General features: G+C 37.7%; 1 protein-coding gene across 1 annotated transcript in view; it reads left to right on the forward strand.

Annotated features, from left to right (window-relative positions):
• The window catches only part of LOC136838097 (uncharacterized), a 115,703-nt gene that overhangs the window by 90,130 nt on the left and 10,573 nt on the right, over positions 1–15,000 (forward strand). Inside the window, exon 6 of the mRNA XM_067102943.1 lies at positions 2,654–2,805. Within this exon, the coding sequence (XP_066959044.1) occupies positions 2,654–2,805 (152 nt within the window). The remainder of the gene's footprint in view (positions 1–2,653; positions 2,806–15,000) is intronic.

Genomic DNA, 15,000 nt, shown 5'->3' on the forward strand with positions numbered 1-15,000 from the left:
ATGCCAGGTTGATTACTGCAGAGGATTTTAATTCAATACTTGCAGTTGATACTTGTGGCTCATAACTTACAGTCAGTGCTTAAATTTGTTGATTAACTCGGCAGCTGCCGTTGCTTCCTCTGCCGTTGATTATCTTTGTATCGTTAGAATTCTCTTCTTTGGCGTTATTTATCGTCTGTATCGGTAGAATTCTCTTCTTTACCGTTATTTATCGTTTGAATTCTCCTCTTTGGCTTTATTTATCGTTTGTATTGTTAGAATTCTCTTCCCTGGCATTATTTATCGTTTGTATCTGTAGAATTCTCTTCTTTGGCGTTATTTATCGGTAGAATTCTCTTCTTTGGCGTTATCGTTTTATCTTCGCGTTATTTATCTTTTATACCGTTAGAATTCTCTTCTTTGGCGTTATTTATCATTTGTGTCCTTAGAGTTCTCTTCTTTGGCGTTATTTTTCATTTGTACCGTTAGAATTATCTTCTTTACTTAATTTATTGTCTGTATCTTTAGAGTGTATAGTAAGAATTCTCGTCTTTATCGTTACTTATCGTTTGCATTGTTAGAATTCTCTTCTTTGCCGTTAATTATCGTATGCATCGTTAGAATTCTAAGGTGTGAATTGGTCCAAGGCATTCCCTCACCGTGTCATTTCCGAGAGAGAGAGAGAGAGAGAGAGAGAGAGAGAGAGAGAGAGAGAGAGAGAGATTACCCTCAACTTATCGCAGTACGAGATCCCATAAAACATCGCCACCAGCTTTACCCAAAAGAAAACTCTCGGACATCCGCGATGTATAGACGACTTTAGCAATAATATCGCTAGATTTATTACCTCGACTCTGAAACGATGAGTAATGAGAGTGGACGTAATCCCGAATGGCCGTTGCGAAAAGGGGAAGAGCGATAAAGGATAAAGGTACTTGTGTAAAGTTTGCCTGCCCCCTTCTGCAGTTCTTAATGAGTCACCCTCACCGAGGAATTATATGAGATCGTTAAAGGAATTCTTAAGCTATCCCCGGAATTTCTTTTTCGAAGTCAATGCAGTTTTGACGACCCCCGAGAGTAGTGTATATTTACGGTTTACTGTAAGTTGTTCCTGCTTCTTCTTCTTCTTCTTCTTCTTCTTCTTCTTCTTCTTAGGGATTTGGGGGAAGAAGTGTCTTCTCACGGGTCTTGGTGTGTACTCTTAAGCTGCCTCGGTATCTGCTGAGAATTAGCCCAAACACTTAGACGTTTAAGTTATCTTTAACACTGTATTGAAAGCAACTTCATATTATTCCAAGTTTCTGTTCTTGACAGCCATTCCTTCTCATATGTATTCGTGTGCTTGCAAATGTTCTTGCTATATTTTTAACCTCTATATATACATTGCAAACTTGAAGTCAGTTTGTTTCGGAGTCCTACAACCTAATACATTTGACACCATGTTAAAGTAACTTCAGTGTACTTGCAAGTGTTTTGCTATATATATATATATATGTTTTATATATATATATATATATATATATATATATATATATATGTATATATATATATATGCTTCTATAATATATATATTTTGCAAACTTGAAGTCATTATGTTTTGTAGTCATAAAACGTAATACATTTTGACACTATGTTAAGTAACCTCAATGTACTTGCAAGTGTTTTTGCTATATTTTTTGCTTCTATGTAATAATTAAATTCTGCAAACTTAAAGTTCTTTGCTTTGTGGTCTTAAAACCGAATACATTTTGACACTTGCAAGTGTTTTTGCTATATTTTGTGCCTCTATAATATATAAATTCTGCAATCTTTTAGTTATTTTGTTTTGTAGTCATAAAACCGAATATACTTTGACACTATGTGTATGTAACTATAAGACTGAGTGTTATACTGTAACGTAAACTTTCTCGTCACCACTGGGATCAGAACCTTAATTTTATGCGCTCGGAGCGATACAGCCATAAATTCCTTATAGTAAAACCAGCGAAATGATCTTCGTTCTTATTGCATCAATCAAACTCGACCCCTTCAAGAAATGGAAAGGGTCATTAAACGTTGCTTCCTGCCCTGCCGTTACATCATTGCATTGAAAGCGTGCATTTTAATGTACTCGCTGCCGATTATGACACTGTTTGATGAGATTATGAGATTATACCCTCCCGGCTATCAGCGTTATTACCCACCCCAGGTTCAAAGCCCAGACATGCCACGCAATTTATCAATGTGATTCATTTTTGTCCTGTTTTATTTTCACTCCCATCAAAGCTGGGCGTTTTTTTTTCGATGTTGCATGTGTGTATGGCATTTTATTTGGACGTCTGTCTGTCTGTCTGTCCGTCTATGGTTGCTGGAGTGATCAGACGCTCGCCGAGATGAAACGGGGCGATAACAGATGTTTGTCGTAAACGGGGGATTGTTACGAGGCAAAGACTCAACGGCAAACCAGCGGGCCGGACACTTTAAGCATTACCCTTCCAGCTCCTCCTCGGGCATAATTTCGCGAATGAGCAATAAGGGGGCACATGTTCTTTGTATTGAAACTGCCAATAAAGTCGGCGTTCATTGCACCTTCCCGTCATTAAAAGGGCTGTACTGTTCGTCTTGAACGGTGGCACCCCTGCCCCCCCTATTTCTATTTCCTCCATGGACTGATCCCCCCCCCTCTCCCCCACAGCCCTTTGCCCTTTACACCCCTTTATGAGAAAGGAAAGTGATACGGTTATATGGGCATCTCCTTCCTCCCCACCTCCCCATCTACCTACCTACCTTCCTATAACTACCACACCGGCCTTCCGGTTGCACCGGGGTCTAAGATGCCTACCCTTGGTAATGGACTCCTTCTAAGGATGTTGGCAACATACCTTATATAAAACCGTCATTATATTCAATGCCGTCATGGAACGACTGAGGTAATGTCTCGCTCAATCGCCAGATGGCAATAGTGGAGGGTCGGGGGTGATTCTACTCTTCTTCTCTGGACAGCAGTTAGAAGTTTTCTTTACCACTGACATTTTAACGCCTCGGAGGATCGGATGGAATTATCAATGCTTTTTTTTTATGTATTGCAGACGAGAATGGGTCAATTATTGCTGTGAAGTTAGAAAAAAAAACTATTTTCCAACACTGGACATTGAAAATGTTCCATATTTCGTCAGTTAATAGCCTTCATAGAAATGGAACCCCCGCGATTCTACAGTCATGTTTTAGTGAGACTTTCTGTCTACTAAAATCTCTACAAAGGACGTTTGAATGACTCAGACTTCTACCTACCAAAAGATAAAACAGTTATATGTCCACATTTCAGGCCAAAAGCACATAACGACCATTCTCTGTAGTTACTGCTTGAACAAACGATAATACAGATAGTGTACTAACTTTTTAATAGCGAATATCATCGCTGTCTGACGGTAATGTTAATATGTGCTTGTGTTTGTGGGGTTGTAATGTGTGCACATGCGCACATGGACACGTGTGTGACATACACAGATGTTCAAGTAAACACCAGCACCCATACATACACACACACATACATACATACATACATACACACACAGATGTTCAAGTAACACCAGCACCCGTACATACTGTACATACATACATATGCTTTTTGGCACATTATTTCTGTTGCATTTTTCGGTAAGTGTGAATGCACATGTGACATATATAGACCTTCTCACGCCTTCAGAACTGCAACCTTTTAGATAAGACGTACAGGAAATTATAGAAGTGTTGTTAGATAGTTACAGATGCTACGTGTTCCTTAACACGTGCACACACATTCATATATATATATATATATATATATATATATATATATATATATATATATATATATATATATACATGTATATATATGTATATATGGTATATATACATTATATACATATATATGTGTATCAACACTAAGATGTTTAACTCTGCACTGAAAATGCAACAATTCGTACTTTTAACTTCTGTTTCGTTGATTATACCATAACACACAAAACCTCCAATTCATCACTCGATTTATAAACCATCATAAAATGCTCACCAGGAAGTGATCAACTTCCTCTAAATTAATATCAAGACCTTTCCCCTTCAGCACCTCTTTTACTCTATCCATTATTCATATCTATCAGCTTTCTCTGGGTTTCCTCTTCTTCCTCCGTATTTTTCCGAATTATGCACTTATCCATCGTTCTGACCATTTATACAAGTAGAGAGTCGTATATCACGAACTCCGTAGGGGAGCAGTAGTGCCGTCAGTGCACCTCATGCAGTGCACTGTAGGCATTACTTAAGGTTCTTTGCAGCGTGCCTTCGGCCCCTAGCTGCAACCCCTTTCGTTCCTTTTACTGTACCTCCTTTCATATTCTCTTTCTTCCATCTTACTTTTCGCCCTCTCGTAACAATGGATTCATAGTACAACTGCGAGGTTTACCTCCTGTTACACCTTTCAAACCTTTTACTGGCAATTTACGTTTCAGCGCTGAGTGACCTCTTAGGTTGCAGTGCTTGGCCGTTGGCCTAAATTCTATATTCAGTTCAGTTCAGTATATCACGAAAACACTGATTTTATTATGTATGCTTTACAAATCCACTCCCCCCCCCCCTTTTTTTGTCAAAATCTCGTTCTCTGGTCCTTTATAGCTTAAGAATTATTTTAAAACTTTCTTTTTTTTAGAATAAGAACTATTTCAATTTTTTCTTTTAAATAGAAACTCACCTTTTTATTGCGAGATTATTCATTATTAAAAAATGATGACACCAGCCACGATAACCTTGAGAAATCTGCAGGTATTTGAAACAGAAATCATGTTATTCGTTTCGATATTTGTAAGTATTTTTGGTTTACAGTAACAGTACTCTTAATGCATCCGATCCCGAGAGCTTCCAGAAAAATGAATGATACTCTCTCTCTCTCTCTCTCTCTCTCTCTCTCTCTCTCTCTCTCTCTCTCTCTCTCTCTCTCTCTGTATGTATAGGTAACCAAATGTGGGAAGTCAATTCCCAGGTAATCTTGTCAAGAGATATTGGTGTAGAATAATTATGCGTTGGATTTTGGCGACGCATTAAATTTGCGATTAGTTGACCATATGCTTCTCTTTTATAAACTTTTAGAATGAACAAGTAAAACATGCGCCGAAGTTTCGAGTTTTCTGTACAGCCGCTACAGCGTATAATCAAGGCCACTGAAAATAGGTCTGTCTTTCGGTGGTCTCGGTATAATGCTGTATGAGCCGCGGCCCATAAAACTTTAACTACGGCCCGGTGGTGGCATATCCTGTATTGTTGCCAGACGCACCATTATGGTTAACTTTAACCTTGAATAAAATAAAAACTACTGAGGCTAGGCTAGGGCTGCAATTTTGTATGTTTGATGATTGGAAGGTGGATGATCAACATACCAATTTGCAGCCCTCTAGCCTCAGTAGTTTTTAAGATCTGAGGGCGGACAGAAAAAAGTGCGGACGGACAGACAAAGCCGGCACAATAGTTTTCTTTTACAGAAAACTAAAAAAGATCATGCACTTGGTCCCCTTCAAATTGCTAATGGCATCGACGATAGGGTTGTTGCTGATGATGTTCCGGTAAGGCTGGGATATCTGGTGTTCCGCAGGATAGTGTTCTTGCCTCTCTGAAAAGTGTCCGGTAGTTTTGTTTCATGTTTTCCATTATTAATAAAATTTTGTTCACGATTAAGGAAGGAAATTACTAGCGCTGCTTCTGATATGATAAAGAATAAAGAGTCGTTTCGTAATAATTCCATATTTGGAGTGTTTTCGATATTCATCAAATGCAAATGTTGAAAAGTCCAAGTCATTTGCATCTTCACCTTACAGGAAATATTAAAAACATTATTACCCGTGCCAGAACACTCGTATATCTGTCATGTTATGAAGATCTGGATTTCACATTTAATGAGAGAGAGAGAGAGAGAGAGAGAGAGAGAGAGAGAGAGAGAGAGAGAGAGAAAGCATGCGCATTCGGTGCCTTAATAAAAAAAAATCATTAGCAGAATTCTGACTTACGAGAACATAAGGATTTATAATGAGCAGCACTCTCTCTCTCTCTCTCTCTCTCTCTCTCTCTCTCTCTCTCTCTCTCTCTCTCTCCCCACGGGAAGTATTCCCATCAAGCCAGAATTTTAACAGATCCCAGGTGCCATGATCTCGTCAGCGACGGTCCTGCCACGAATAAAATGGCACTCTGTCGCGACTTTTATATGTCAAAAGGGACGTAAATTTCCCTACTGGCGTTCTCTTAAGGGGGAGAGGGGGGACTCTACTATTTCCCCTCAGCCCACCCTCTCCCTCCCTCCTCCGCCCATTAATTTTCTCCGAAGGACCAGCAGTTAGGAGCTTTTAACCAATTCATTAGCATGATGATACAAGTTTTCTCGAGGAAGTAAATAGCTTTATTTCTCGACGTTTTGCAGATCCCAGGGACCAAGAGGACTTCAGACATATGCTCCTTTCACCCCTTCCTCCTCTCCAATCCCTACTAGGACCCTCACTCCCCCGTGGGACCCCCTTGGTTAATTAGTATTATCTTGATGTCTGGAGTTGCTGGGACCCCAAAAGGTTACACCAGGCTGATCTCGACTTTATATCTGGGCCGATGGATGCTAAATGAGGGTTATCACTCCGGGAGTCGCCCTTGAAGCAGCGGATGATGATTTGCATAAACGATTCACAATGGTAGCAGACTACGAAAAAGGAAAGAGAGAGAGAGAGAGAGAGAGAGAGAGAGAGAGATATCCGGTAGGGGGAGGGGGTGGAAAGTGCGGGAGAGAAGTTGTTGAGGAAAAGAGGGATACCTATTTTACTTGTCCCCGAAACTTATGTCATTGGGACTTAGTGATAAAAGTTTCCCCCCTTATTCTCTCTCTCTCTCTCTCTCTCTCTCTCTCTCTCTCTCTCTCTCTCTCTCTCTCTCTCTCTCTCTCTCTCTGCTAGAATATTTCTCATCAGGACAATCCTGCCAAGTTGCGTCGAAGAACTGTAGTTATTTTTCTTATATGTGTTTATCACTGAAAACGGTCAGTAGAATATGTTCGATATATGGTATACCGAAGTTATAGTAATAAAGACATTAGCATTTGCTTAGAATTAATATCAGTTATTCGCAATAGGTGCCAAAGACATTGATTATCAAAGAGTTAAGACGATAATGACTTGTTATATATTACCCGGAAGCTGGTTTGGAACATGAATGAAGTAATAATAATAATAATAATAATAATAATAATAATAATAATAATAATACATTTCATGATAAAAATAAGGTAAAAGTTGGTGTCAACGGATTGTCTGAAAGGATAACAAATACAGGTTATTACAATAGACACAGCAAATAGACAAAAAATGTTTTAAGGAGAGGGAGAGAGAGATTACAGAAGTGGAATATTGGGAAACTTTTAGCAAAGTGACTTTGCCGAGTTGTCCAGGGTGAAGTAGAAAGAAGCTGAGACCATCTGTGATGGCAGCAGATGGTGATACTTGAAAGAGACTCTGACAGAGCCATCGAAGTGATCGTGAAAGCGCATCATTTCTCGAGTGGTCGGTGCTAAACGCTTCAAAGAGGCTTTCATGAGTCACTCCCGCTTCTCCTCACGTTTGCCTTTAGCTGTCTGCTCTTACAAGTAAGTGCTAGGTAACTTAGGCCTCTTTGTTTTGTTGTGTGTGTTTATGTGCGTGTGCGTGTGTGTGTAGGTATGCCCTAGAAGGTAACTTAGGTCTCTTTGTGTGTGTGTTTGTGTGTATGCCTGAAGAGAGAATTGTGGTCATGTATCTAAAAGGACCTGTTATTCATCCACAAATCCTGTTGTGTTTTTAGCAGAAGCAGGGTTTTTCACCTTCTTCATACTTCCTATAATTATGTTATCTGTGAAACAATAACCTCTCGATCTACTATACAGTATACGAGTAGTTGGCAGTTACTCGCCAGGTTCTTCCGCTCTGAGTAATTCTTCGTCGCTAGATCACCAATCCTCATTTTCGTCACACACACACACACACACACACATATATATATATATATATATATATATATATATATATATATATATATATATATATATATATATAATATATATATATATATTATAATTTCAATGAGGTAGATATAAATGTGTATATATATACATTTGTTATATCAGTACCAGTACCTCATTGAAATTAGTATTTTTTGTGGTCGTTGAATGTAGGCACCAGAGTATTTCAAGTGCTTGTTTTTTTTTTTATTGTTGACCGAACCAACCGGATTTGGGCAAGTCCGTCAAGGTTTTGCCTACACGCATTATAGGTCTGCAGCACGTTTGTACGTGCGTTAATTGTGTAGGTGTCTACCCCATCCTTCTTTTGTGCAGCCCCTTTCGTTCCTTTTACTGTATCTCCATTCGTATTCCCTTTCTTCCTTCTTACTTTCCGCCCTCTCCTAACAGCTGATTCATAGTGCAACTGCGAGGTTTTCCTCCTGTTACACCTTTCAGACCTTTCTACTGTCAATTTCCCTTTCAGCGCTGAATAGCCTCATAGGTCCCAGTGCTTAGCCTTTGGCCTAAATTCTTCATTCAGTTCAGTTCATGTATCTGAATATTGAAGCATTATGAAAGACGTAGGTCTGTCTGTTATTTAATACCAAATTATCTGCCCGTTTTAATTTCTCCTGTAAGCAATAATAATTCTGGAATACATAGCGCCCCTCATGCATAATTTATCAAATCAAATATTTGATTATTTTCAGCGGATCGTATTCTGATTATAGTTATTTATGTTCCACAGTCTTGCCGAATAGAATATTACGCTAAAATTGTATTTTCCACAGTCTTCCCTTAATGTCTATGTATATGTATATATTATATATATATATTGTATTTTTATATATATATATAATGGAATAATTTTATATATATACACATATACTAATGTATATATGTATATATATCGAGAGTATCTCTGATATATATATAGCTTCATGATTGTATATAAATCACGGTGTGATAAATATATATATATATATATATATATATATATATATATATATAATAATATATATATATATATACATACATACATACATATATATATATATATATATATATACATATACACATACATACATACATTTACCTTTAAAAGTTATATATTATATTAATATATATATATATATATATATATATATATTACTATCGTTTACCTTTAAAAGTTACTATTGATTATATATATATATATATATATATATATATATATATATATATATATATATAAGTATATAAGTAATAAGAATGCAAACATGATTAATATTGAAATAGAATTTGGAATTAGTAGCCTATATAAATGGTAATTACAGCCGTGGCAGTGATAATTATATTTTGTTATTATTGGCATTGTTAATGATACTCCTAATCATTATTATTAAGTGTCATTAATGTTATTATTGTTAAATTAAAAGAATATGAGGACTTAAAGAAAAAACTCCCACGACCTTTACGTAAAGTTGCCCTCCGTGTGAACATTCCTCGCAGATTGAGACATTCCGATATTCTCATGGATCAGGAAATGATAATAAGCTCTTCCGCACTAATTGACAGTACCCTGAATATTTCCCTTTCCCTCTTCGGTAGGCACCAGGGCCCCCTTGGGGGGTATCGGGTTTTAAGTGCTTGTTTTTACGGGCATCCGACTGAGAAAAGCCCGAAGTCAAAATCTCCTCCTTAGGGCGAAGCTGGGAATACAACTGCGTAATGGGTTATAAACGCTGCCCGTACCGTCTCATTAACCAATTCCTAAAACTAACACATTTATGGTTTCTGTCGGTTGTGGGGCATCGGGGAGGGCATTTTACGACTTTCAGGGGAGGGACGATCCCGCTATTAATCATGTCACGCGGTCATAAGGAATCCATAAATGACTGATACAGTATAAATGTTTTTCTCTCGTCCGATGGTTTCTATCGATTTCCATACCTCCCACGAAAGTCTGGGTGTCCCCTTTTTTTCTTTCCTCAGTTCCCACTTCGAACCAGGAGCGAATATCTCCTTAAAATGGCGCTTTCTCTCACTCTCTCTCTCTCCCAGGTTTTTACGACTTGTCCTCGTGGTCGTTAGGGGTATAGCGAGCGATGCTCTTCGAACGTCTCAGTCACCCCTGACTTCCCATCGAACAGCTGGTGATGAAAGAAAATGGGAATATTCATCGCACCCTTAGATATTCGGATGTGTATAAGCTTCCTGAGTTAAGATTCTACCTGCTTCCTTTTATGCAAATAATTTTGGTTATTTTCCAAGTATTTTTTTCATAATCTAAAGTAATTCGAGTCTTTATGACTTAACTGGAGTGAAAAGAAAAATCAGTTCGGGAAACTTGTAAAGTTAAATTGATTTAAACGGAAAGCTCATAATATTGTTAGTGTAATAACTACGAAATGATAGTTATGTTGTTCCTTCAATTAGCAAATTTTAGTTTTATCCAGGTTATGAGAATCATCTTTTTTTCGTGGTAAATTGTTCTACCAGTGTTTCACCAATTTATTACTTTTGCATATTTTCCTTTAAGATTCATTATTTTGACTCAGCAATATTATATGTCTCTTCATATATCCTCCTAGATACTAGCTGGGATTTAACCTCACTTCTTATTGTTTGCCTCATTTTCTTTATCATTTTCTTCTTGATTACCGTTACCATCTTGCTGCATACCTGAACATAGTATAATTTTACCCATGTGGTAGCTCTGTGGTGTTGTCAGCGACAAGCTCTCTGTGGGTCCTAGGTCAAGTCTCACTCAGGGTGTAATAGATTTTTGCTGGCAGACGACCTTGTTGGCTCTTTGAGCTAGGGATGGGTACTTTTTGGGTTTGCATAGAGCTCTCGTAGGCCTCACTTCATTGGAGAGGGACCTTGGGCTATGATCTAATCGGTGTGTGTGTGTGTACGTGTGTGTGTGTACGTGTGTGTGTGTTCTAGCTCTTGGTACTGGACCTTTCCCTAGCCTCTGCTGCTCATTAGCGATCTTTAAACCTTTATGCTTCTGGTAATTTGTTTCGTCTTTTTCGTCTTTGCTAAACTTGTCATTTTCTGGATCTACCAATTCCCGCTTTTAGTCTCTCTTCCTGTGGTAACTGTATCTACTTTAGTGTTGTTAACTATCCAATTTTTATCCGACTTCTTACAAGCAATTTGCACCTCCTCTTATTAGTAAAAAAAAAAAAAAAAAAGTTGATTAATTACCTTGGTAGCCAGATTTTTAACTATTCCTCGCCATCCATCATTTATATCTACTGTCATATTTGTGTCAGCAAGATAATGAGCAACTAAAAATTTTTACCTATTTTCACTCTCAGATAATGATCAGATATACCTCCAGCCATTCCCCTTCTGCCCATTTCATCCATGGACTTGCTCTCCTATCTACTTTACTAATACGTAATCCTTCGTGCGCACTCTTTTAATCATTTGACTTAAACTCTGTCAGCCACAGATTTAAGGTTGCCCTTGAACACCAGAAGTAGTCTTGGAGTTGCAAGGAATATGGAGGGTAAGTCATTGGCAAATGTATAAGTAGTAAGAAAAGAAGGCTAGATTTTATCACTGATAAACAGGGGAGAAAAGAATAGCTAACAGAACAAAACCCATAGGAACTCTTTTAAAAATAGTAGGGTTGTAGATGTTTCCCCTTCGACAACGTCAATGAGTATGTGGTCAGATGAAAACCCGAAAGAGTGTACGGGACGAATTAAAAACTATAGCGGAAAGTATGAATAACAGAGTCCTCTGCCAGTCTCTGTCAGTTACCTTAGTGAAATTTATCCTCGAAAGGTTGATCATTTGAAAGTAGACAACGCGTCAACTTATGTCGTTCAGAATTATGAAAATGATGATTTATTAAGAGACTGGACCGCTGGCGATTCGTTCTTAACACTGGCTCGAATTAGGAGTATCCTGATTTCATTTACATATTTGGATTAAAAGCTTTTGGTGGAAAGTGACGCCTGAAATATTTGGAAATTATATATATATATATATATATATATATATATATATATATATATATATATATATATATATATATATATATATATATATTATATATGTATATATATATATGTGTGTGTGTGTGTGTTTACATACATAATGTCAGTACGGATTGAAATCTTAACTTGACTGTTTCCTGATATTTCAGGATACATTTTCTAACGAAGACTTTTAATCCAAATTTGGGAATTAATCCAAATTTGGGAAAGAAACGTGGATTTTCTTACACCACGCCAGGATTCCAACCAGTGTCAAGTAGAGATTGTTGACGATCCGTCACTCTGAACGAATCTGCATTTTCTCAGTTTTACATTATATTTTATATATATATATATATATATATATATATATATATATATATATATATATATATATATATATATATGTGTGTGTGTGTGTGTGTGTGTGTGTGTGTGTGTGTGTGTTATCTCCTCATTACATTATGAACTTGCGTGCGGACATCCCTTAAAAAAACTTCTTGAATCTCGTGATGAATCCCGTGATAACCAATGAAATTAGCAATAAAACAGAGAAAGGGACATAAAACAGAAGGGGGTATTCGCTGAGGAAGTTTTTTTTTCCTTTTTTTAATCCTCTCGGGTGCCTTAAAAAAATTTCGAGACTCGACAGCACAGGAACAGGTCATAAAATCTCTTGTGTTCCATTCCATCCCATTCTCTCTCTCTCTCTCTCTCTCTCTCTCTCTCTCTCTCTCTCTCTCTGGGTCCCCCAGTGCCACTTTGCTGGTAGCAGGAAAAAATGAAAAAGAGAAGGAGGACTCCTGAAGGGAAACAACAGCTGTTAAAGGAATAAAATCTAGGCCCTTATTCGGAGACCTCAGACAAATAGCGCGGTAAGCATCTAAGTGGTTTCGACTCGAGGGCTCTCGTAAAAGAACAGAGAGAGAGAGACAGAGAGACAGAGAGAAGATCTATCCCTTTTTTTTTTTTAGGAAATTTTAGTTTCCTGATTTATAAGTTTTACTTGACAGCCGCTTCATCGTTACAAACTTAAAATGAAATTTTTACTTATAATGAAATTTTTTATGTGCGCATGTGCATTTCAGAGTTTATTTTATAGAGGAATTATAATTATAAAATATATCGCTATAAGATTATTCTGGCAGTCGAATTAGTTACTGTCATTGTATTAAAGGTAATAAAAAATTCTCTACATCAGTAATACTTTTCAAGTCTGATCATTCAAAAGTTTATCTTGATCAAGACTTTGGCAATTCAAAAAGGGAAAATGCTACCAATTATATTATTGATTTCTCGAAAGCATTTTGCGTAATAAATGCTCATTACTTTCGATTTCTGTGGTTATGTAATAGATGTCAAATTAAGGAAACTAAGTTCTTTAAGAAGTCACTTGATATTATCCTTGGCGATGATAAAGAATTTTCACATTTCGCAAGAATTAGTATATTTTATACATTAAAAATTTTTTTACATTCGGGCTACACAGATCCGATTTGAAATGCTTTCTCTCTCTTTTGTCCCGACTTTAACTAATAGTAATAACTACTCTTCAATATTTTAGTAGTTTCTGATATGATTGACTGAATGAATCATGAAATTTAAGACATAAAGCCAACCACTGGGGCACTTTCAGCCATTCAGCGCTCAAGACAAAAAAAAAGAGGGGGGGGGAAGCGGAGTGGCTGGACAGCAACATCAAGAGAGCTAGAAAGTAAAAGAGATGAATTTAAGGATCTAAAGGTGAAACTAGGAATAAAAACCACAGTTTTCATTAATAAGTAATAGTTAGAGAGGCTGGAAGGCAAGGTAAAAAAAAAAAAAGCGGGAATGGAAGTAAAGTAAAATTCGGCTGTTAGGTGGGTGCAGCTAGGGGGTTACGGGACGCTGCAGACAGCCCTATAGTCATGCCTACAGTGCTCCACGCGAAGTGCGTGGACGGCAGTAACCCCCACGGGTCTTAATTTCTGCAGATGTCAGTTTTCCGTTGTTTGTTTTGAGTTCGTAGAATATCACAACAAAGCTAATTAATACGTTCGTATTAGTTAATGATTTCATTTTTCTTTACATCAAAGGGTTTGGAATCCCTGGAAAAGAAGGATGAAACTCGCAGACTTTCTGGTAATACATATTCCTTAAGCTGGTGAATCATGAGAGAGAGAGAGAGAGAGAGAGAGAGAGAGAGAGAGAGAGAGAGAGAGAGAGAGAGAAGGATTAGTGAAGATTTATTTATTTGTACCCAACTGAAGCCTCATTAGAAATTCACCAGTCTGTTTCATGCTAAAAGGCGATAAGGTGATATAATCACCTCTTTCCCACTGTAAACGTAAAGCAGTAATTAGCTGTCATTACCAAAGAATTGAAAAGAGAGAGAGAGAGAGGAAGCTTTAACTACCGCGCTAATTATCGGCAAGTCTTTCAAAGAGCTGCTACAATTTATCTTCTTTGCTGCTTGTAAAACCGAATGCATTATGGGATAAATGGACCTCATTTCACTTGTGTTTTTCTTTGAACTAAAGCGTAGGTCATGTTTTATGAATGGGCTTCGCTCGGTTTGACTATGGAATGTTAAAGCACGCGCGGTGATGCCTTTTTGTGTGTGTTTGCGTGAGAGGGAGAAAGATAATGATGGTGATGACGTCATCTTACGTTCGTAAACCCATTTCATGCATTCATTTCTTAGGGACTGTGTCCTAAGTAGACGTGAAATGTAGTCATTATAACTGCGGAATGGAATGGAATATAAAATTTAGGCCAAAGGCCAACCGCTGGGACCTATGAGGCCATTCAGCGCTGAGATAGAAACAGAGTAAAAAAGCCTTTAAGGTGTAACAGGAGGAATACCTCCCAGTTGCACTGTGAAACAACTGTAAGGAGAGGGTGGAAAGTGAGATGGAAGAATGAGAATATGAACGGAGGCACAGTAAAAGGAATGAAAGGGTTGCGGCTAGTGGCCGAAGGGACGCTGCACAGAACCTTATGTAGTGCCTACTATGCACCGCTTGAGGTGCACTGGCGGCACTACCG

The sequence above is a fragment of the Macrobrachium rosenbergii genome, chromosome 4, assembly GCF_040412425.1.
Source record: "Macrobrachium rosenbergii isolate ZJJX-2024 chromosome 4, ASM4041242v1, whole genome shotgun sequence".
NCBI lineage: Eukaryota > Metazoa > Arthropoda > Malacostraca > Decapoda > Palaemonidae > Macrobrachium > Macrobrachium rosenbergii.